The sequence below is a fragment of the Haliotis cracherodii genome, unplaced genomic scaffold, assembly GCF_022045235.1.
Source record: "Haliotis cracherodii isolate W230 unplaced genomic scaffold, xgHalCrac1.p SCAF_4, whole genome shotgun sequence".
Taxonomy (NCBI): domain Eukaryota; kingdom Metazoa; phylum Mollusca; class Gastropoda; order Lepetellida; family Haliotidae; genus Haliotis; species Haliotis cracherodii.
In genome coordinates, this window is record NW_027266297.1 from 31,530,250 (window position 1) to 31,552,886 (window position 22,637).

A 22,637-nucleotide genomic window follows, 5' to 3' on the forward strand; every position below is an offset into this window, starting at 1 on the left:
GTACAGGTGTGGGAGGTAGGGGTGAGGAAAGGGGGGACCCATGGAGGGGTACAGGTGTGGGAGGTAGAGGTGTGAGGAATGGTGGGCCAGCTGGCTTGAGGAAGTAGATGGAGTGTAACATGGAACATGCAGTGTTATCAGTCAGTGGAGAATACATAGACCAGAAGTGGCCAGCAGCGTCCACTTTGTCAGTTCTGTTGCCGTTATTGTCCAATTATTGAGTGACCTTTTGTCCTTCCTCCTGCCGGACCTACAGTTTATATTGGAGACATGTTGCCAAGTCTGATAAACATGCTTCAATGCAACATCTGGCAAAGCTGGCACCTCCACAACACCAAATATTACCAAGCTAACACAAACGTCATCATTGTCCGATGTTTCTAATGTCATCTGGCATCTGTTTCACAAATCAATCATACATCTGTCAGCTGATTCTAAGACTGATGGAAAACCTTTCCGTCGAGAGCAAAATGACTGATGTTTCTTGTAAGATCCAAATGAAATTGGGGACATGGGTGGCAAGGCCATTTAAGGTGCTGCAATTCATCATGCAGAGCTACGTCCCTTGGTCGCGCCAGAAACCTATGATCGTGATTTCAAATCCCGGTTCGGCCCAATTTATGTTTCTAGGTTTGTCAGCATCATACCGTTGCTCGTGGGTTTCACAAAAGTGGTAAGCGTCTTAGACCTGCTTCACTTCGGGCCCTCCTCCCACCTTAAGCTGACAATAATAACGTCTGTAATACTGTTTAGAACAGCATTAAAATCCAACTCATTCACTCACTCCCGGTTCGCCCCGATTATGTTACTAGGTTTGTCAGCACAATACCTATGCTCGTGGGTTTTACAGAAGTGGTAAACGTCTGAGTCCTGCATCACTTCGGGCCTTACTCCCATATTAAGCTGACACGCCATTGTATAACTGGAATACTTTTAAAAGTGGCGTTAAACCCAACTCACTCACTCAAGGCCTATTTGTATCAGCTTGTTAGGTTACTGTTTCAATGAGATGAAATTAGTGGTTGGACGATACACCAATGCATCGATGGATCACATTAATATATTTCTCGATACAAGTTTCGATCACGATACAATTATTGATCACAGTAGCACAATAAGTAAAATATATCAATACATACCATAAATGTTTTCTGTAATAACCCCACCCACTCACTCACTCCTAGAGTTTTGAGCTGCATGTCACAGCTTTGGATGGTTCAGCCATAACTACCATCCTCCAGTGTACATGCTACCCTGTGCTCCATGCCTGCACCCAAACAATACTGTGTTAAATGTCAATCAGGAAGCACCAATAATAAACACCAGACAGTTTTCAGGCCATTTAGCTTAGGTGGTCTGGAGCCAGGGTTAATGTAGACAAGCAGGGCTGAGTGGGTATAGTTTAACTTTCTAGAGTCCTGTAATAAAAGGAACAGTGTAAATTTCCGAAATAAACCCTGACAAAAGGAAATCCCAGTAATGGGAAAAAGGCTTTGTGTTTGCTTTTGTGGCAAGTTTAGAGGTTATCGGAAGTAGGTTCAATATTCAGGCTTTCCCAGATTTCTGAGTGCGCTATTGTTATTTGATTTGCTCTGTGATGTATTTTGCCATCTGAATATGGCTTTTTGTCACCATTAAGATGGTTCTAAAAAGTATCTGCTTGCTTTTCACGAAATAGCTTTGATCTAACACTGGCATATATTTATTTTTTCAAATTTTATGTTTTCTATTGGGTGAAATTATTGATGTGTCAACTTCTGTATTGGATCCATCAGTATTTTCTCTGACACATTCTCCTGCATCAGTGTAATCGGAGTAGCTTCAGTCTGTTGCAGAACTTGCAACACCAGACAAATTGTCTTTAAATCAAAGGAATGATATTTTGCTTTAATGATATTTCCTCTCATTTGTTATGAAATAAAGAGCATTATTCAACAGAAGACATGTACAAGAAGTAATCAATGTTGAAGTTTATCAATATTAATGAGTATTGAATTCCAAGTGGTAGACCCACCTTGAGTACTACTAATTGCTTCTTTGATAGGCATTTAGAAGTTGGAGTACTAAGTAAGGATAAGAACAACTTCTTTATTACAATTAAGAGCGACGTTTCGGTGTAGGTTCTAACACCGTTATCAAGCAAGTGATTTACAGAGTGCAGTAAGCAAGTATTTATACTCCAGTATAACAATATCTACCCTACTGTATAAACATTGCCTCCTACGTGTATATATACTTGCTTACTAAACTCTGTAAATCACTTGCTTGATAACAGTGTAAGAACCTACACCGAAACGTCGCTCTCAATTGTAATAAAAAAGTTGTTCATCCATAAATTTCTTATCCTTACTTACTACTAATTGGTTGAGCCAGGTTGAGAAGCCCAGTCATATATGATGCCACTATTTACTGTGCAGGGTCGTGTCCCTTTGCCATGCCAGGATCTGCTGGAATCACCTTGATTTTGATCCATGCTCTCTCAGTGCCCTGGGTTTGCTCATGGGTTTTGACAAACTGGTTAAGGTCTAGGACTGACATTTCTTGTAGCTTTTCTCCAACATCATGCTGACATGACGTGATATATCTGAAATACTGTTAATGGCATTCAACTCCAACTCACTCACTCTGGGTGTGAAAATAAGTTCCAGCACCCTTTGCTTGTAAGAGGCTACTGACTGGTTTGGATGGCTAGACTCGGTGACATGGTTAATTGCATTTCTTTGTATCCCAGTTGTGTTGATAGATGCTTTGTATGTTAATCACAGGATTGTCTGTTCCAGACTCAATTATATGTGGACAACCATCATATAGCTGGAATATTGCTAAGTGTGGCTGATAATTAACCAACAAAGAAACAATTTCACTCACTCTCTGAGAAGCATAATGAGGACACTCATTGTCAGTCACACCAACGGACTTCCAGTAAAAGTTGGGTGCATGGGTGGCCCAGTCGTCTTAGGCGCCGCAATTCGCTGTGCAGATTTGCGACCCTTGGGCAGGCCAGAAACCTATTATCATGGGTTCGAATCCTGGTTCGCCCCAATTTCTAGGTTTGTCAGCACCATACCCATGCTCATGGGTTTCACGGAAATGGTAAACATCTGAGACCTGCATCACTTCGGGCTTTCCTACCACATTAAGCTGACATGCCGCAATATAACTGGAATACTGTTAAAAGCGGCGTTAAACCCAACTCACTCCAGTAAAAGTTAAATAAACTACTAATCAGAAACAAAGAAGTAACTATTGTCTTGATGAACTCTATTTACTCTGTTGTTTTTTCCAGATATGAACTCCGAGTGAGGTACTTACCCAAAAATATCCCAGAGCTGTATTCCAAAGACAAAGTGACATTCTACTACCTCTATGATCAGGTATGTATCCGCGACAGATTGTGTGGAAGGTATTGAGGCTTTCTTGATGCCGTGAAAGGCGACTATGCTTGTCAAAAGAGGCGACTAACGGGATCGAGTGGCTCGCTGACTTGGTTCTTGCATGTCATTGTCCCAATTGCATGGTTCGATGCTCATGATGTCAATCACTGGATTGTCTGGTCCAGACTCGATAATTTACATACCGCTGTCATATAGCTGGAATATTGCCGAGTACAGCGTTAAACAACAAACAACCAAACCAACCAACTTTCTTGATGTGTAGTTGGTAGTAATGCAACTATACAACTGTTAGTACATTTGGATTGCCTAAGGGCCAATGGCAGTACATTGATGATAAAGTGAAATATCACTAGTTGACATCAATACCATGCTTGATTATCAACACTTTTGATATATGTCAACATGTTTGACAGGAGTAACATTAGTACACTCACCACCCTACCTCAAACATAAAAAGAGTTATCTCCCTTAAATCTCCACCATCTTCCAGATTCCCTTGCATACTATTGGACCTAGTAAATGGCAGACATGTGAGACTTAACATCATGTCGAATAAAGCTTGGAAATCTGAGGTGCTGATGATATTATTGCAATACTATTGTGATACTATTGTGACACTATCATAATCATATTGTAATACTATTATAGTACTATTGTGATACTATTATTATACTATTATTATACTATTGTGATACTACCGTATATCGCTGTGTATAAGGCGACCCCACGTATAAGACGACCCCCCTGTACACGCCTTAAAAATCAACCCAAAATCCTATACTCCGTGTATAAGGCGACCTGGAATGAAACACATCACAAGTCTGACTGATATACCGGTAGAAGATTTAACGCGCTCTTGCCGACTGTAGCGTATTTCGCACACGGACATCACAAATTAGTTAGTTAGTTACTTTGGAGATTGAATGTGCGCTTTCCGACTGATGCGTATTTCGCACACATCACAAGTGCGCACACAAACCTTATATATGTAATAAAAATATGTTTATCTTGCGTTGTTTTTTTTTCTACAATGATAGGTCGCGTGTGTAACTCCGGCACACGTCGCCATTTTGTGTTTACACGGTACGACACCAAATTGGTGCCCGTAAAATAAAATTCATTTATGAAGTAATAACGTATAAGAGACAATGGTGAGTAATTTAATCGCCAATTAACTATGTTGTAACTAACTAGGCTTATGTTTGCTTCACATTCAGCGTTTTTATTCCACAATCACTTGTACACACCGTCTCCAACACTTGTTAATACAACTGTAAAAACAGCGGGAATTGATTTCAGCTTCACCGGTTATCACATGTTAGGTCACATGTGCAATATGCAAATGATTACCGGTACTTCCGGCTCTCTACTCACGGATGTTGATTGTTTTACCGTGTCAGCTGGTTTGACAATCTGCATCGAGGAGAGGGTCATTTCAACTTTATTTGCAGAAATTATTTAACTTTATTCAAGGAAAAGAGATACAAATCATGTTTATGTATGGAAATAGTTATTTGAACAGTTATTTAGGACGAAATGCGAAGTTTTATTGTCAAATGCTGGGCTGGCTATCGGACGCCGGTTGACATCGCCAGTGGAAAAAAATGTGAGATCTTCGACTCCGTGTATAAGACGACCCCCCTTCTTAGACCCCCTCATTTTAGGTACGAAAAACTCGCCTTATACACAGCGATATACGGTATTGTGATACTATTGTGATACAGGGGGCACGGGTGGCCCAGTCGTCTAAGGCGCCACAATGCGCTGTGCAGAGTTGCGTCCCTTGGGCACGCCAGAAGTCTATGATTGTGGGTTCGAATCCTGGTTCGCCCCAATTATATTTCTAGGTTTGTCAACACCATAGCCGTGCTCATGGGTTTCACTGAAGTGGTAAACGTCTGAGACCTGCATCACTTCGGGCTATCCTCCCACATTTAGCTGACACGCCGTGATATAACTGGAATACTGTTAAAAGCGGCGTGAACCCAACTCACTCACTCACTCACTCACTCACTCACTCACTATTGTGATACTATTGTGATACTATTGTGATACAGGGACAACTATTGCAATACCTTCCAATGGTGCTTTTACCATTGCAATACTTTACGCAATTAATCCTTGTAATAACGATTAATACACAAATGTCATGAGATGCAGTCATCATCAGGGATGAGCATTATGTGAAAACAAGTTCTATATTCAGTTATTAAATAAAACATGTCACAGAATATTTTTCGCAACCTCAACTTCTCAGATTTCCAAACTGATATGATCACTTGCAGCCATGTTGAAGGCAATGAACATTCAAGCAAAGCGAAAATAAATCCAGGGAAATGAGTTGGATGAAATTCTTTTATTTCTTCAACCTGTGTAAAGCACCTGCCGTTAATTCTTGCCTTGATCTGGGGATGGAGATGAGGGCGGGATGTTAATGAGGAACAAGCTGACCTGGCAGTGATAAGTGAGGGGTGGGGGAGAGAGCTTTGTGGCATTGATTACAGGAGACAAAGAAACCTGGATGGATGATATGGGGATATGGAGAGGTTATGAAATGATGGGTTGTTGTAAAAGTGGAATCAATACTTCGGGTTGTTCGCACTGCTTCAATGTTGAAATTAGTTTTGGGGAATTAGAATATGTTAAGGTGTGTTCCTTGCAAGAGAATATATTCATTAAAGGTGCTGAAGTAGAAATTTGATTCCCGTGATTAGTCGAAAAATATGACAATTCTATATTGTATAGCTTCAACAATTATTTAGCACTTTGGAGAAAGTTGATGAATGAGTCATCTTTTCAAACATGTTTCCTGAACAAGTTCACTCTAAAAATATCTTATCGCAGTAAGATAAAATGTAAACTTTGTATTGAAAAGTAAATGGAAAATTTCCTAAGTATTGATACTTTTAGAAATATGAGGTTAATGATACAATAGTTATATAACCTTAACATTTTGATAGGTTAGCCAAGTAGTAAAAGCATTCACTTGTCAAGCCCCCAGGTCTGATTCTCCACATAAAGCTATGTGCATAGCCCAATTCTGATGTTCCAGCCATGACATAGTTGAAATGTTTCTCAACATGTAAAATTCTACTCTCACATCAGTTAAAAAATTAAGGAAGCAATAAATTCCAAAAGTGTTTAGGTGCATAATTGTCTAAAATCTCTCAGAAATGAACATGGATTTGTAACATCTCTTTGTCAATCCACTGTTATGTGAAACTAAGCATGTGCTGTCAAGTCAATTAGGTAGCACCAACCCTCCATGGCCTTAAGTCTGACAGGAGAGTTGGTTGGGGGGGGGGGTGGGGGGGGGGGGGGGGGTTGCTTGTCTGGAGGAGGAAATGAAATTGCGGCCTCCCCTAAGCATATCATGCTCACTTGAAATTGTGATGAAACTCAATGCCAGATCAAAGAGTAGGTCATTAAAATGAAGTTAAAGTCTTTGATTTGAGCAGATTTGATGCTCTGGTCTGTGTATTGATGTAGAAAATGTTGAATGTCAGATTTGCCATTTCATTGATTTCTTGTAATCTGATTGAAAAGATATGTGAGATAATTCTGTGTTAAGAACTTGAAAGATTTCATTATGAAAATGTACTTTGTTTCATGAAATATTTCTTTTTGTTTGTTTTGTTCAATGTCAAAGTAACATGCTGCAATCAAGCTTCATTAAGATCCTGCTTAGCTATTAAGAAACCTGCAGATAAGTAGGTTCTCTTGTATCTCCAGATCGAATTCTTCTGTAAATATAATCATTTGATGTATAACTAGAACCAGTTTGGTAGGAACCTGGATAACTACATGCACATCATGGTTCCCCTGAGGACATAGTCAGTTGATCATTGAACACAACATAGAAAATCCTTCACGTGCTAAACCAGCTCTACAGGAAGCTCTCATAAAATCTCCAACATCATCATCATTGCGAAGATAATTACTCACCGACACTAAGTACTGTATTCAGTGTCTATTTACTTCTGGATAATTTTGAATAAAGGGTAGTTAGGTAGCATCAATTATTTTTGTTTGACGTATTGGAGTACCTCCACAATGATATAGCATGTTGTTTGGGGATGATAAAAGGTTAGATCAGTAGAATTTAGATGGCTACCAGTTTGTTTGTTTGTTGTTTAACACCACTTTCAGCAATATTCCAGCTATATGGTTGTGGTCTGTAAATAATTGAGTCTGGACCAGACAATCCAGTGGTTGACATCATGAGCATTGATCCATGCAATTGGGATACGATGACATGCATCAACCAAGTCAGCGAACCTGACCACCCGATCCCGTTGGTCGCCTCTTACGACGAGCTTGGTAATTATTATGATTTTGTGTTTTCAGGTTCGGAATGACTACATGCGTGATATAGCCGAACACATTGCACATGAAGTTGCCATCAGGCTTGGATGTATAGAAATGAGGTATGCTAATGATTTATATTTGGATTAAATTATTGCTTTAATTGTTTATGTGTGATTTTCTTATTCACTTGAAATTGGTATTAATTATCCGTTGAAAATGTTTCTTGTAAGATTCCTGCAATGCTGTCTTCAATTTCAATTTTTTCGATTTTAAAGAAACGATTATTTGGTTAATTTGGACACAACAGGAATATTGATGATTAGAAATATGTGCAATTATATTTTTTTCTCATTATCAACAAATAAACTGGATTCTGTTTTGTTTTCAGGCGGTTTTTCAAAGACATGCCTCAAGTAGCTTTAGATAAAAAGTCCAACTTTGAATACTTAGAGAAAGAAGTTGGGCTCAAAAGATTCTTACCTCGAACTGTGATGGATTCAATGAAAGTGAGTTGTTGTTTTTTGTACCTGTTCAAATTACTAACATACCTTTCTGAAGACTTGTTAAACATATGTTGTTTATTTGTTTATAAAAATTTTAAAATGATTCCTCACCTGCAAGGATCATTGCTTCAAAGGGTTCCTTCCGAAAGTTTGGCGTGAAAAGGCAGACAGATGTTAGTCATCAAAGAGGAACTAAAGTCAATTTCCTTCTCTTTTTTGCCATGGGAATGTTTCGAAATACTATATTTTTAATCACCACAATGATGTATCCAAGTACGGGGGTGTATTTATGGAAGGAAATAATAATATTGGACTTTTTAGGATCGTGAAAATGGGAAGTATTATTTTTCAAGTTTTGATGAGAATTCGGATGACGCATGAAGATATAAATCTAGTCAGTTGTTTAAAATAACCAGGTAATAGGGTGACACTGTAGGGCCTGTGACTTGTACAACACTGTAAATTATTGCGGCATCAGTTAATGCCCTCAAATCTATCTATAGAAAATTGGCAGTTGGGTAGCCCAGAGGTTTATGGGTCAGCCTGTTATGCCCTGTATATTGGTTTGAATCCCAAAATGGGTCTACTATATGACCATTCGCTGTGTGTAACCATGAAATTCTTGCAAGAGAATTAATGAAAGGAAAAGAACTCTCCAATATTGAAAATGAACTTTTTTCCACAGCCCAAGGCCTTGCGCAAACTTATTCAGCATCACTTCCGCCAGTATGCGCAGCTGACGGAGTCGGAGTGTGTATATAAGTTCTTCGATACTCTCATCACCGTCATAAAGTTCAATCAGGAACGATTCAAGTGCGCCTTAGGGGTATGTTCTTGCTTAATTTTATAAAACTATCATTCTTGTATGGTAGTAATATTGCATTCATATAGAATCTTAACCGGCAGTCTTTTCATAATAAATATATCGGCACAAGTCAAGTTTGATATGTTTGATATTAAGGACACTCAGTTGAGATTCTATTTGTCAACGAAAATCATTCTTCCAACTTTTTCAGGTGGTAAACAGTAATTACAATCACCTTGAGTGTACAACATACAGGGGGCAGTCTGGTAGCCTAGTGGTTAAAGCTGTTGCTAGCCCCGCCGAAGATCCGGGTTCGATTCCCGACATGGGTCGAATGTGTGAAGCCCATTTCTGGTGTCCCCCGCCGTGATATTGCTTGAATATTGCTGAAAGTGGCATAAAACCATACTCACTCACTACAACATACAGTTAACCAGATTCATTCTCAGAGAAATTAGTGATGTCATTGCCTTGTGACGTACGCCATGGTAACCCATAACATCACAATGGTCTGCTACAAACAAACATGATACACCTCCATCACGATGCAATACATCCAGTTATATCCCAGTCAAGATATGACATATATACTGAATTTGAGCCGTTTTTCCCTGACAATATGCTGTTACTATCAAGCAAATGTGTTTAATTCCAATAATTGGCTTACTCAACTTGTTCTTAAAATATTATGCAATCAGATTTGATATTAGGTATCATGGCAGGCTAAAAGAAGCTGTTACAAAACTTGTAAATATTACTTTGAAAATTGAGACAGAATCTATGTGAATTGATATATACAGTATATGGAAGGATTGTCGTGTATCATATCATTTCAGTAACTTCAGGATGCGTTATGTTATGATTAATTTCGGGGGGGATTTTAAATTTCATATCATAATGTTTAAAATTAGTTGGAATTGGAAGATTTAAGTTAAGTTTCTTCCAATCTGTTCAGTATTTCTGCATGAAATTTTCCTTGGTGCCAAGAAGTCCAATTATGACTTTTGTTAATAAGAAGAATTAAAAAATCCACACAAGACCATGTGGAAAACATTTGGAAGCCATTTTACCTCCAAATATCAGTCATTACAGTTAGAGATGTTTCGTGTGAGTGGAATCTGTGGTTCATACACCTCCAGTAGTCAATACAGAGTTAAAACATGGCCAAGGATCCCGTTGATGGCCTGGACTTTATCAGGAAGGATATTTGAAACTTCCCACTGCAGTATTGTCCCGCTAAGTATTATTCAGCTGCAGTATTGTCCCGCGAAGTATTGTCCCTCTGCTGTATTGTCCAGCTGCAGTATTGTCCCGCTAAGTATAATTCAGCTGCAGTATTGTCCCGCTAAGTATTGTCCCGCTAAGTATTGTCAAACTGCAGTATTGTCCTGCTTAGTATTGTCCAGCTGCAGTATTGTCCTGCTAAGTATTGTCCCGCTAAGAATTGTCCGGCTGCAGTATTGTCCAGCTGCAGTATTTACCCGCTGCAGTATTGTCTGTATTGCAGCATGGTTTATGTTTACAGCAAATATGATTAACTGATGAAAGATGTTCTCATAATAATCTGTTCTTCTTAGCAGTAAGTAGTAACAGGAGACGTCTTAGTGTAATCCCTTCATCAAACAGTTCCAAACAGTTCTGCAACTCTGTAAACCACTCTCACAGAAGTCTCACATTGTAGAAAGTCTTTTCAAACATTGTTTTCATTTGTTTCATCACAACATAAAATTGCTAACATAAATTCAAATATGGTTAATATTCAAAATATGGTTATCTTTCAGTCTGGGTGGAGCATCTATGTTGATATTGTCATTGGCCCAGATGTTGGAATCAGTTATCTTACAGAAAAAGCCTCTTCGGTAAGTATTTTACCTACCTACAGCCAGATAATGTTTATATGAACGAGGTTAGTTTACATGGGAAAATGTTTTGGGAATGATAATCAACTCAGTAGATGATGGTGAGAGCAGTTGGAATTTGGCTTGGTGGAGTTACCTCCCTTCAACAGATAATGGCCGTGAAATGTTAGTGATTGAAGTGAACCCCGATATTGTCCTATCTTTCTTGATAGGACAAGTGTATTTGTGTGGTGTCCTGGTTTTACAGTTTCCTGGTCTTGACAGATGGTTGTGTTTGTTAAAATGTTTGTGATAATGTAAACACTGATACCGGGGTTAGTAACTGAACCAAGGAAACTGCTCCCACTGTGGCAAACATAGCTTTCCTGATTGTCTCGTGTGGGTCTCAATATTGAAAATATGGCAAGCTGCTTTATTAAAAAGGAAAAGTTTTGAACATTGCAGCTGTTACAAGATTTAGTTATGATGTTAATATTTTACTATAGTCCACTTGCTGAACAATAACTTATTGACCAGTCATTGTAGTGTTGCTGATGGGGCACGGGTGGCCAAGTCGTCTAAGGCGCTGCAATTCGCTGTGCAGAGTTGCGTCCCTTGTGCACGCCAGAAACCTATGATTGTGGGTTCGAATCCCGGTTCGCCCCAATTATGTTTCTAGGTTTGCCAGCACCATACTGTGCTCGTGGGTTTCACCAAAGTGGTAAATGTCCGAGACCTGCATCACTTCGGGCTTTCCTCCCACATTAAGCTGACACGCTGTGATATAACTGGAATACAGTTAAAAGCGGCGTTAAACCCAACTCACTCACTCACTCACTCGTAGTATTGCTGATGACGAGATAGAACAATGATTATTGTTAACCCAGGAGTGATGTTTGATCCTATTCTTAATATGAAGTTTGAAGTAAGGGTATCACAATGCAATTATAGCTCTGTTTACTTTTGTTTATTTAATATTTATGCTCTGTGGTTTGTAAGAGACTTTCAATCAGGTGGTCAGGCTTGTTGACTTGGTTCTTTGCTTGTGATGGTGTGGATCCTTACTCACTCTGTGACTTTGACCACTAGTCAGTAGACCGAGTCTTGTAAAATGTCTACTAATGAGCCAGTTATTGTTATTTCAGCCAACCCACATGGCCGACTTTGCCCAAGTCCAGTCCATACAGACAGTTGGCAGTGAGGACGGCAAGGGCATCCTACAGCTGAAGATAGCTGGTGCTAATGAACCTCTCATGATCACGTGTGCGATGTTGCAAGATGCTGAGGATGTAGCGGACCTGATTGACGGGTACTGTCGCCTTGTACATGACATGAACGACTCTCTCTGGACCAGGAAAGGTGAGATACAGAGACGTGTTTTCATATTTCATTTTTTTTTATGAAAAAACTATTTCGTATATTGAGCATTCTGTTTTCAAGCAGCTTTTCTGAAATTAATAGTCAATTTGACAATAAGGGCATATTTTAGTTTGATAATGCAGTAGATTTAGATTTTTTCCAGAATGTTGACTTTTCAAACAATGTCACAATACTTTTAAAATTGTCACAAATAATACTCACGTCAAAATTTATTGGACATTTTATCCAGATCAATCAATATATACTACTCAAAAGAAGTTAAAGAACACCTGTCATATTATGACAGATAAACTACAGTCATTTGAAAAAATTGTGTATTCTTGACTTCTTTTGTGTAGTATATATATTTGACATTCACTCTTAAGAATCACAGATGCTGACTACAAGTTGACTGTACTTCTTCTGCTTCTATATATATATATATATACTTTCCCTAACACCGGCACGATATAAGAATGTGCATTACTGTACTTGATGTTAGTCTTGTATATTTATATATATATGGTTTTCTACATATAATGACTTGCCTCTAAGAGGGTACCTCTATCTGTATATCTACCAACTGACCCACTCAACTGTGGCCTAATGAATCTTCTCCTTAATTTGTTAGCCGTGACAAGATCACATTGATAGGTCCATGTTTCGCATACTAACCAGCGAATGTATATATATGAGCAGTAAGCAACTACTTACCATACCTATGATGAAAAAAGTCTGTTATTACCAGAAGTATGTACAAGAGAGCTCGGATGTATTGCTGAAGCTCAATCATGCCAGATAATTAGGAAGCAGTTGTAACCACTCTGTTTGAGTTTCCAACCATTGATATGTATTGGACTTATTCTTTTTGATTTGCTACATCCATGTTTTATTCATCATGTTCTGTTTGCAAAAGAATTGCAAAAAAACATTTTTTTATATTAACAGCTTCATATACATTTGATTTATCAATTTTTTGTGTGGAAAACTATCTGATTGAAAAGATTGCTAAACTCAAAAAGCATTTTTTGTAAATCGGAAAAGACTATTATTGTAAAACGGAAAAGACGATTATTGTAAATCCGAACCTGTTTCATTTACAATGTGCATGACGTTCTTCTGAAAAGAAGTCCCATTCATGCATATTCTGATACGGATTTATTTTGTTCCCGATATAAAGCTACTGAAGATCTACCTTCATTTACTAAAATAGCCTACCTCAGTTGGAACTCATACGATTCAGATGACGAAGGGGAGGCAACTTGTAGTGAAGGTAATTGGAGTTAACTCCCCTTGGCACGGATTCCTTTTGATTTTGAGTTCTGAAACATGACCTGGCACCCTTGAAACTCTTGAAACATCCCGTGTTTCACCTTTTTCTCACAACTTGTTTATCGACCATGTTCCTTTGTTTTGCACTTGGTTTGCATGTTTACTTTGTATCAGTGTGTTAATTAACAATACTGCTTCCTTATGTTTTGAGTTGAAAATGGAATGGTTAGAGTAACATATTCATTTGTATTAATTTAACGGTTACAAGGTTTTATGTTTGCTTTATAAAATTGTGAGTTTATGAGGTTTTAGTGATGTGATTGTTAGGATACCTGGTAATTAGAATCCTTGGAAAAGGATCGTGAAATGTGTAGATAAATATCACACACGTTATTGGTATGAACACAGTATGTGACTGAGGGCTGAAATAGCATTCATGTCAAGTTACAAATCTGATAGAAGATATGTCACTGAATGTTAAATATTTCAACATTTTAGGCCAGACCAACTGATCTTCTTGTTTTATGATTCCGCCTTACCAAAACTGTTGAAAAAGCAAAACCTCATGCATTTTCAAGATGTTTTCTTGAATATTTAAAGACTTCTTGGACATTTTGAGCCAGAAAATCATAAAACATAATATGTAAATATAATATGGAAAAAGTATGAATAATTACCATAATTATTTTCATGGAATATCAAAAAAGAAATTTGAGCCTGTGAAATCTCTAATGCAAGATTAGAACTTTCAAATATAACTGGTATAGATATGAATGAGTCAAAAATAAGCACTGAAACTAAAGGATTAAGAATATCACCATGTCATTAAGAATATCACCATGTCATTAGGAATATCACCATGTCATTAAGAATATCATGTCATTATGCCATTTTCCTTCCTAGTGTTCCCATTGTGCCTGTGATATGTCGGAATGCCATCTGTATACTGCACCTAGTAAATAACACATAATTACTTGTATAATTACTGTTTTCTGAACACCACCTCTTTTACTGACATCGGGACAACTATGCATGCAGTGTTCTAATTCTGTCTTCCTAATTCTCTCATTGTTGTAATAACACGACAACTCTCAAGTTTCCAGAAATGGTTTCTTGTTCATAGTTTGATGTTAGAATCACTTTAATTTCTTTAGTTACCAAATTGTTTGAAGTGACTGACGATGTATATTATGTTATAGACTAAGTTATTGAACATTTCTTCGTATACACCGGTGAGTAATATAGGCCTCAGCCCTTTATAGTAGACAGTGGTTCCCAGCAACCTATGCTGGTCAAGGGAGGCGACTTCTGATGGTCAGACTCTTTGACCTGGTTGATGGTATGTCATCGTACCGGGACAACATGGATAATTTCTCACTGTATCAGTCACTGTATTGTCTGGGCCTGACACAATTATTTACATTGTGAAATATTGAGTGTGCCATTAAACGACAAATAAATTTTGCACGAGTCCTATTGAGTTGTCAAGATAATGAATCTCAATGACTGTTACCTCCATTAATTCTCCAACTAATTACCTAGCAATCTACGGGCATTTGGAAGTGGCGGACAAGTTTGACACGATTATTTACAAAAAGTCATCATATAGGTGGAATATTGCTGAATGTGGTGTAAACAACAAACAAACAAATAAACAAACACAGTCCCTGAAGTAACGAGAGGTAATGATTAATGTTGTGGTCCGATTATAATGACAATAGCTGGACGTTGATGATGCTAAATGGATTTTTGGATTAGCAACAGCTGAAGCTGGGGTTGTTTTGTGGAGATGGACAAAATATGTTTTGAAATATTAATCAATGGATGTATTGTCCTTTTGTGGAGTTCTATACAAATGAATAATTAAGACTGTTTTAAAAGGGAAAAAGGGAAAAAAGGGTTAATATCTGGTAATTCAGCACAGTGTTTTGTTTAACAGGATAATACAAAATGTAATTAAAAATACAAAATAAAAAAATAAGTGTTGATGTACTGCATTGGAAATATATTGCCAATAAAAAAATAATATAAGCATCACCAGGAAGTAATGAGAGGTAATGGTGTTGCTGTAAATAACTTGATAAGAGTTCATTGACTACAAGTTGCGATAGAGCCAAGCGCTATTATCCTGGGACACTGGGCTACCATACCCAATAGCTGCCCAGGGATCTACTGTAACTTGCAGGACAAAATGATGCTTACTAGAAAGCCACTTCTAACAGGTCACATCTTTGTTGAATCTCTGGAGATGTTTATATGTGAATGTAATGCTGTTTTCACCTTAATGAGACCTTGTAGACTGGACGTGCAGTGTAAGCCAAGATGATTGATTATATCGCATGTAGTCTCTCATTGAATCATAGCTTGTGCTGTAATGGCTGTAGAATATTTAAAGAATCTCACCCAAGTGTCTTTTGATATAAAATATATCAACATGGGTCGATAAAAGTTGAAAACATTTATGACGAGTCTTGATATATGCTATATTTGATATCAAAAGACATGAGGGTAAGATTCTATTTATCATCTAAGATCATTCTTCCAACTTTCTCAGTTTGTATTAAAATCAGTAATTAAAACAGTATCTTGTGTGTAAAATGTACAGCAAACCAGCTTCAGTGGCAGAGAGATTTGTGATGTCATGTGATTGTGACCTCGTAGTGACTGATGACATCACAATGACCTGCAGTCAGTATCTCCTGAGGAATGATAAAAAGACCGTAACTGGAATTTGTTGATGAGTCAAACTCTTCCGTTCCCACTTCATTTGTAATGGGGACACTTGTAAGAAGAGGCACGTTTTTTTACTTAAAAATGGTATGTTATTTGAGAAGTGGATGAAGAACCTTAAACACATGCTGATGGAGTAAAAACTATTGGCAATCCATATTTTGAACATCAATGTTTACTGCTGTGTTCAGTAAAAATACTTCATTTGAACAAAATAAGGCAGTAAGGCCATAGCAAAGTAAGTATTAGAGTTTACTTCCGGCCCCATGAACTACAGATACGCCTCCCTCGTGAATGTTTCATAGTCTCTAAGTGGCTTTAAATTTAGACAAATCTAAATGTCCTCCATTTCCTTTCAGTTTGTTTATACATGTATAACATAAAATATTAAAAATGATAGCCTCCTGCCTCCATTAATATAAAAAGTTGGATTACAAAAATCCAACATTAATTACTGTGACTGAAGATGTACACATGTATGCCCATGTTGTAACCCAGTGCTTGTATTATTTGTACATATACTACTCGAGAGAAGATAAGAACCGCCAAATTCTTTCATGTTATTTTCGACATGACAGCTTAACTATAGTTATATGAAAGAATCAACTGTTCTTTAACTTCTGGGGGCACGGGTGGCCCAGTCGTCTAAGGCGCTGCGATACGCTGTGCAGAGTTGCGTCCCTTGGACACGCCAGAAACCTATGATTGTGGGTTCGAATCCCGGTTCGCCCCGATTATGATTCTAGGTTTGTCAGCACCATACCCGTGCTCGGGGGTTTCAGCGAAGTGGTAAACGTCTGAGACCTGCATCACTTCGGGCTTTCCTCCCACTTTAGGCTGACATGCCGTGATATAACTGGGATACTGTTAAAAGCGGCGTTAAACCAAACTCACTCACTCACTCACTCTTTAACTTCTTTTATGTAGTATATATTCTTGTGATACAATGTTTCTGCTTAATGTTTACATTTAAGTTATAAAAACATGTTTTCAGGAATCAGATCATAAAGGATTTGTAAATTTGATATCTTTAATGGTCATCTGATAATTGTCATGTTCGTTCATGTTGAACAATTCTGGTTTTCGTGACAATCATGTTTTTACAAAAACAAAAGGGTTTCCAATAATCTGACATGCAAAGAGTGTTTGTCCAAGAACTGATGAATCTTTCAAGATTTCTACACACATTCTTTGTAGAGTTCTGTTCTTAAAATGAATTATTCACCCAGCGTCCCTAATTTTGTGTTTGCTTGCGTTACTGATCCAATTCTATCCATTTTAGGTGACCAAAATCAATGGTAAAACAATGCCACATGGCAAAAACATCAGAAAATCAATTATTCGCATTACCCAAATCATTCATCAAGATCAAGATCGCGAATAGGAAGCGAGGCCTCACACCAGACACTAAAATTGCTAGTATTTGACTGTCAGGGCGACGTTCAACCTGTTCTATGGGCATTCTGCAGTTGACCACTGGTTGGTTGGTTGATTGATGTTGTGGTCCGATTATAATGACAATAGCTGGACGTTGATGAGAAAGTAGGGAATGTCCGTCAATGGGCGAAATGGATTTTTGGATTAGCAACAGCTGAAGCCTAGGATTGTTTTGTGGAGATGGACAAAATATGTTTTGAAATATTAATCAATGGATTTATTGTCCTTTTGTAGAGTTCTATACAAATGAATAATTAAGACTGTTTTCGATAAAGGGAAAAAAGGGTTAATATCTAGTAATTCAGCACAGTGTTTTGTTTAACAGGATAATACAAAATGTAATAAAAAATAAGTGTTGATGTACTGCATTGGAAATATATCTAAAAAAAATATATTTTTGCCAATAAAAATAATAATACATGTATAAGCATCACCATGCATATTGCTCACGTATATTAATGTAACTCTATATTGAACAAAATTATACTTCTCAAGAAAGGTGAAGGACCACCCGATCTTCTTTTCATATTACTATAGTTTATGTTAGTATATTTTAGATTAACTATAGTGATATGAAAGAATTAGGTGGTCCTTAATTTGTTTGAGTTGTATATATGTGAAAATTTGTAAACCAGCCCCAAAACCACTCCCTTCATCATCAGGGCAGTGTTCTACAACGTAAGCAGTGTTTGTCAGTAAGGAAGAATCGACATGGAAACAACGTCTTAATTCTAAAAAGAAGTGGGTCCTAAGTTTATCCAGGATAACAGAAAATCTCAAAGATCCCATGATACCATTTAAGTAAACTGATAAAGGATTAATTAATATATAATACCACTCAAATGAGGTTAAGGCCCACCCGATTCGTTGCTATAGTAAATCTGTTATGGCATGACTGACTATAGTAATATGACAAATATGGTGGTCCTTAACTTGTTTTAATTAGTATAAGTGATAGATTGTCATTTAAGGTTTAAATAGGTTAGAGAAATCATGTTTGAGAAATCATCCAGAGACTTGTATGTTATGTATGTTAATAGTTTTTTCAATGTAGATGATTATTCCGAGATATGAATATACAGTATTCCACGTGTGACATTCACGCACTAGACCTCCAGTGTTCGCCCTCTGAAATGGTCGACAAATTATCGTCGCCCCCTGCTGACATTGGCATGATAATTTAATTTTCACAAAGATGTTGACATTTGGCGCAATTTGCATTTAATAACAGCCAACTACAGTTATATCCATTTCCAAATAGATATCAAAATGTTATTTTTATCAGGAACCTTTTTATAGCCGTCGAGCATCAATCCCATCCCAGCTGCCCTCATTCATTCACTGTATGATAAAATATTGATCTGCCGACGAGAGGTCAGAGTGTATTTTAAAGAGCAGCTCTTGTGTTGACACTTTGCCAATATCGTCATGCTAGCGGACAGACTCATTAAGAGTTGCATGTAATATCCATATTCCCTACATCCCTGTAGAGACATCCTGAATCCAGTCGTGCTTGATTATCCTCAGTTTGCCCTGCCTCAGGACAAGCTGTGTGCAAATAGCTGACCATCATATTGTCCCTGGCCTGACCGATGGAATAACGGTAGTCGCGCCCGAGCGACCAAATTATTGATTTTTGTCACTGCTTCAGTGGCTGGCTGTCCTTTGTTCCATTTAGTCGGAGCTGTGCAATATTCCGTTAGCTGCTGGTCGACAGACAGTGTGTGTCTTTGTGTATCACATGGTCGTATATGGGGAGTCCCCACAACATGGATGTGTGGACACTTCTGGCTAAATATCACCCTGATTTTCATATCTTTACAGGCGAGACCATTCCTAGGACGCCTCGATCAAGGTACGTGGACATTTCTATTTCATAGATTTTAGTCTGACTTCATTTCATAATTTGAAAGTTTTGAAGTTTGATGATGATTCATCAACACCTCTGAAATGTCTGGCGTGATGCAACTTCTGTTACCATTGTCAAATCCTTTTTTGCCATATATGGTAATAAATTTGATTTTTTTTCCAAAGTGTTTGAAAACTACATCAATGCTTTTAAAACTTTCATATATTTAAATCAGGTGCTGTATTTCTTTATAAGTGCATATATTCATACAGTACTTAAATATATCAAGGAAACATATCTTTCTATATGTTTATGACTAAATGTATGTTGATATTGATTTACTTATTGATGTTAGGCACGTTGAGACATGTAAATTGTGAGAGGTACAAAAATATTATTTATTAATCATACACACATGGAATAACTATCAAACACACGTTCTTGAGTAGTTCTGCACATTTGTCCTGTTACAACAGCAAGTTAAACATGCAAATAGCACATGAATCATAGGAAGTCGACTTGAAGTGTACACATATTGATGTCTGTTATCAAATGTCAGGCCAGATCAGGAAATGGAATAGAGAACGGATATTTACACATGTGCATGTATATTTCTAGAATTGTCAATTCCGGACAAAACTGCAGGATGTTTCTATAATATGTATTTGTATCCTGCTCGGTGCTTGCCAATTTCTTGTTTACCGTTTCTGACAACTGTTGGCACCGGTGCCGTGAAAGGTCGGCGCCGCCACATGGAGGGCACTAGCCATCACTGCCCAGTTGGACCACATGATAGTAGCTACAGTAATTTGATTAGCCTTATTATTAGTGGTGGTGCCTAAAGCAATTGTATCCTTGCTGGTTGTGGTGGGGACAGAATTAGACTGATACTCATGAAAGCATGCAGACATGTATTCACAGGGGGATTTATTTTAGGAACTAGATGGACAGCTGGGATTTGACCATGCACTGACTAATGCAGGATCAGAATTATTATAATTAATCACCCAGCTGGGTTCAAATTGTTACTTGGCATGCTATATCATTACCAGCCTTGTAGTGATAGTCAGAATAGTTTTCTTTCAGTTTATTAATTGAAAATTTGAATGCACCAAATGTGAAAGAAATTTCTTCCTGAATTTTTTACATTTTATTTACAGGACAGTGAATATAGAAGAATACTAAAGTGTGTTTTCTTAAAATGGAAATGGTTATATTCCATGAAATTAAAGATAAAATGAAGTAGGAATATTTGTAGTTAATCATGCTGTCCTCTCTCTTACAGGGTTTAGTTAAAGATTAGCGTGAACATGTTTGGGATCAGGTTTGATGACATATCAGTGTTTGAAATTTAGTATGAACGCCAAATAGGTCTTTGGTATAACCATAATGTTTAAAATCAAATGTTTAGGGGCCTTACTTTCATTGCTGTAGCAGTAGACCTCAGGCACACCATGGCTCGATCCTTACTTCATAGCGTTGTATATATATATATACATTATGAAAGCTAATTTGAAACAAGAAAAAGACTTCAGGCTTAGTTGTTCCTTTTTGAAGAAACATAACGCCCTGATATAACGGGAATACTGTTCAAAGCGGTGTTACAGCCTACTCACTCACTTTTTACTGAGAAATAAACGACTTAGGGTTGGTATGGGAGTTGTGTATCACACCCCTTGAGATTGACCCAGTTTTCCTTCAACCCCTGTGTAACACTGTGTCAAGTGGTGGCAGGTGGGGGTAATTACAGGTGTCTAGGGGAGGGGGGGGGGGACCCATCACCTGTTGTCCTGGGGCTCTCTGTGATATATATTCCTCCCTGTGGTATAACTGGGTTATTCAATACAGTTTCACTTACAGTGTATAACATGTCTTACTTGTTTCACTTTGTTCATTTGCGTCTATTTTGACAAGTATGTTTTGCCAAAAACAATTGTGGTTGGAGGATGAGTTTAAAAGTGTCAGGTTGTTTTTTGTAATAGTTGGAAATGTGCTGTTTCAGTAAGGGAATATGACCATTTTCATTTGAAACATTTATTGGTTTCTGTCGCTCTGACAAGGCTTAATATGATTTTTAACAAACAATCAGAATGATTTGAAATGATTCACGTAGGTAGTAAATACAAAGGTATTTGGCAGTAGTAGTGAGGGCAGCCAGTGCTGGGTGACCGACTTCCGTGGTTGTTGAAGCGTTGTAATGAAACTCATCATGTAGGTGGGGAGAGGGCAGCTACCGGAACATGAACAATTAGCAGCAGCAGCAGCAGGGACCATTTCAAAACATGTTGATTGCATTATTATCATAGTGATCAATGTTTGATCAATCCAACCAAAGGTTGATATACCGGTAGTGATTATTGATCTCACCTGAGTATGAGGATGATGTTCGTCTACAAGTTAATAGCAGACAATTGCCTTTGGAAACGTTATCTACGTGATACTGTAAACTATGGTTATAACAAACTCAAAAGGACCAGTAATGTTAGTTCGTAATAACCATAGTTCGATTTAAGTGTATATACAACATATATACAACAAAAGGCCAGGGCTGAAAAATAAGTTTGTTATATCGGCCAGTTCGTTATCAGAGTGTTCAATATACACGTTGTTTGCTGTATCTATGATCAGCAACCATTGTGGCCGACTAATACCCATTTTGGCACAGTTTCCTGGTATCTGTTATTACCAACAAGTTGATTATCTTTAGGTCATGCAATTTATTTCAAACATTTTATTCTAATTTAATTTAGAAATGGAAATAGATTCATTTAATTTTTGAAACCAGCCCCTCAGTTGTGATAATACAGGTGTGTTATTGACTTGCGATGAATGATCAATACAGGTGTAAACTGCATAAATCAGATGCCGATCCTGTATGATTCATTGTACAGATCAATGAGGGTGATGTCGCATAATTTGTTTATTTATTACTTAATCAATATAAGCTTCATCCCAGTTGTACAAACAATTAGTAGGATTGTGTTTGACCGATTAATGATTATTGTTGTGTCATTGAGGGCAGTGTGGTTCAATGTGATGCAGTGTTACAGGGTGCAGCGGAGAATGTGCTGATACAGCATTATTTGAGAGCATTCATGCTTGCATTCATGTGTCATGTAGATGGAGATTGGGGATAGGATG

At 37.7% G+C, this 22,637-nt stretch overlaps 1 protein-coding gene across 19 annotated transcripts in view; it reads left to right on the plus strand.

Moving 5' to 3' along the window:
• LOC139480549 (focal adhesion kinase 1-like) overlaps nt 1-22,637 on the plus strand; it is a 169,184-nt gene that overhangs the window by 107,182 nt on the left and 39,365 nt on the right. For 17 of the 19 annotated variants that reach the window (XM_071263664.1, XM_071263653.1, XM_071263652.1 and 14 more), the window contains exons 4-11: nt 3,287-3,374; nt 7,743-7,822; nt 8,092-8,209; nt 8,892-9,032; nt 10,793-10,870; nt 11,995-12,208; nt 13,389-13,481; nt 19,472-19,502. In XM_071263664.1, the coding sequence (XP_071119765.1) occupies nt 3,287-3,374; nt 7,743-7,822; nt 8,092-8,209; nt 8,892-9,032; nt 10,793-10,870; nt 11,995-12,208; nt 13,389-13,481; nt 19,472-19,502 (843 nt within the window). The remainder of the gene's footprint in view (nt 1-3,286; nt 3,375-7,742; nt 7,823-8,091; nt 8,210-8,891; nt 9,033-10,792; nt 10,871-11,994; nt 12,209-13,388; nt 13,482-19,471; nt 19,503-22,637) is intronic. The other 2 variants (XM_071263654.1, XM_071263658.1) reach the window with 2 other exon arrangements.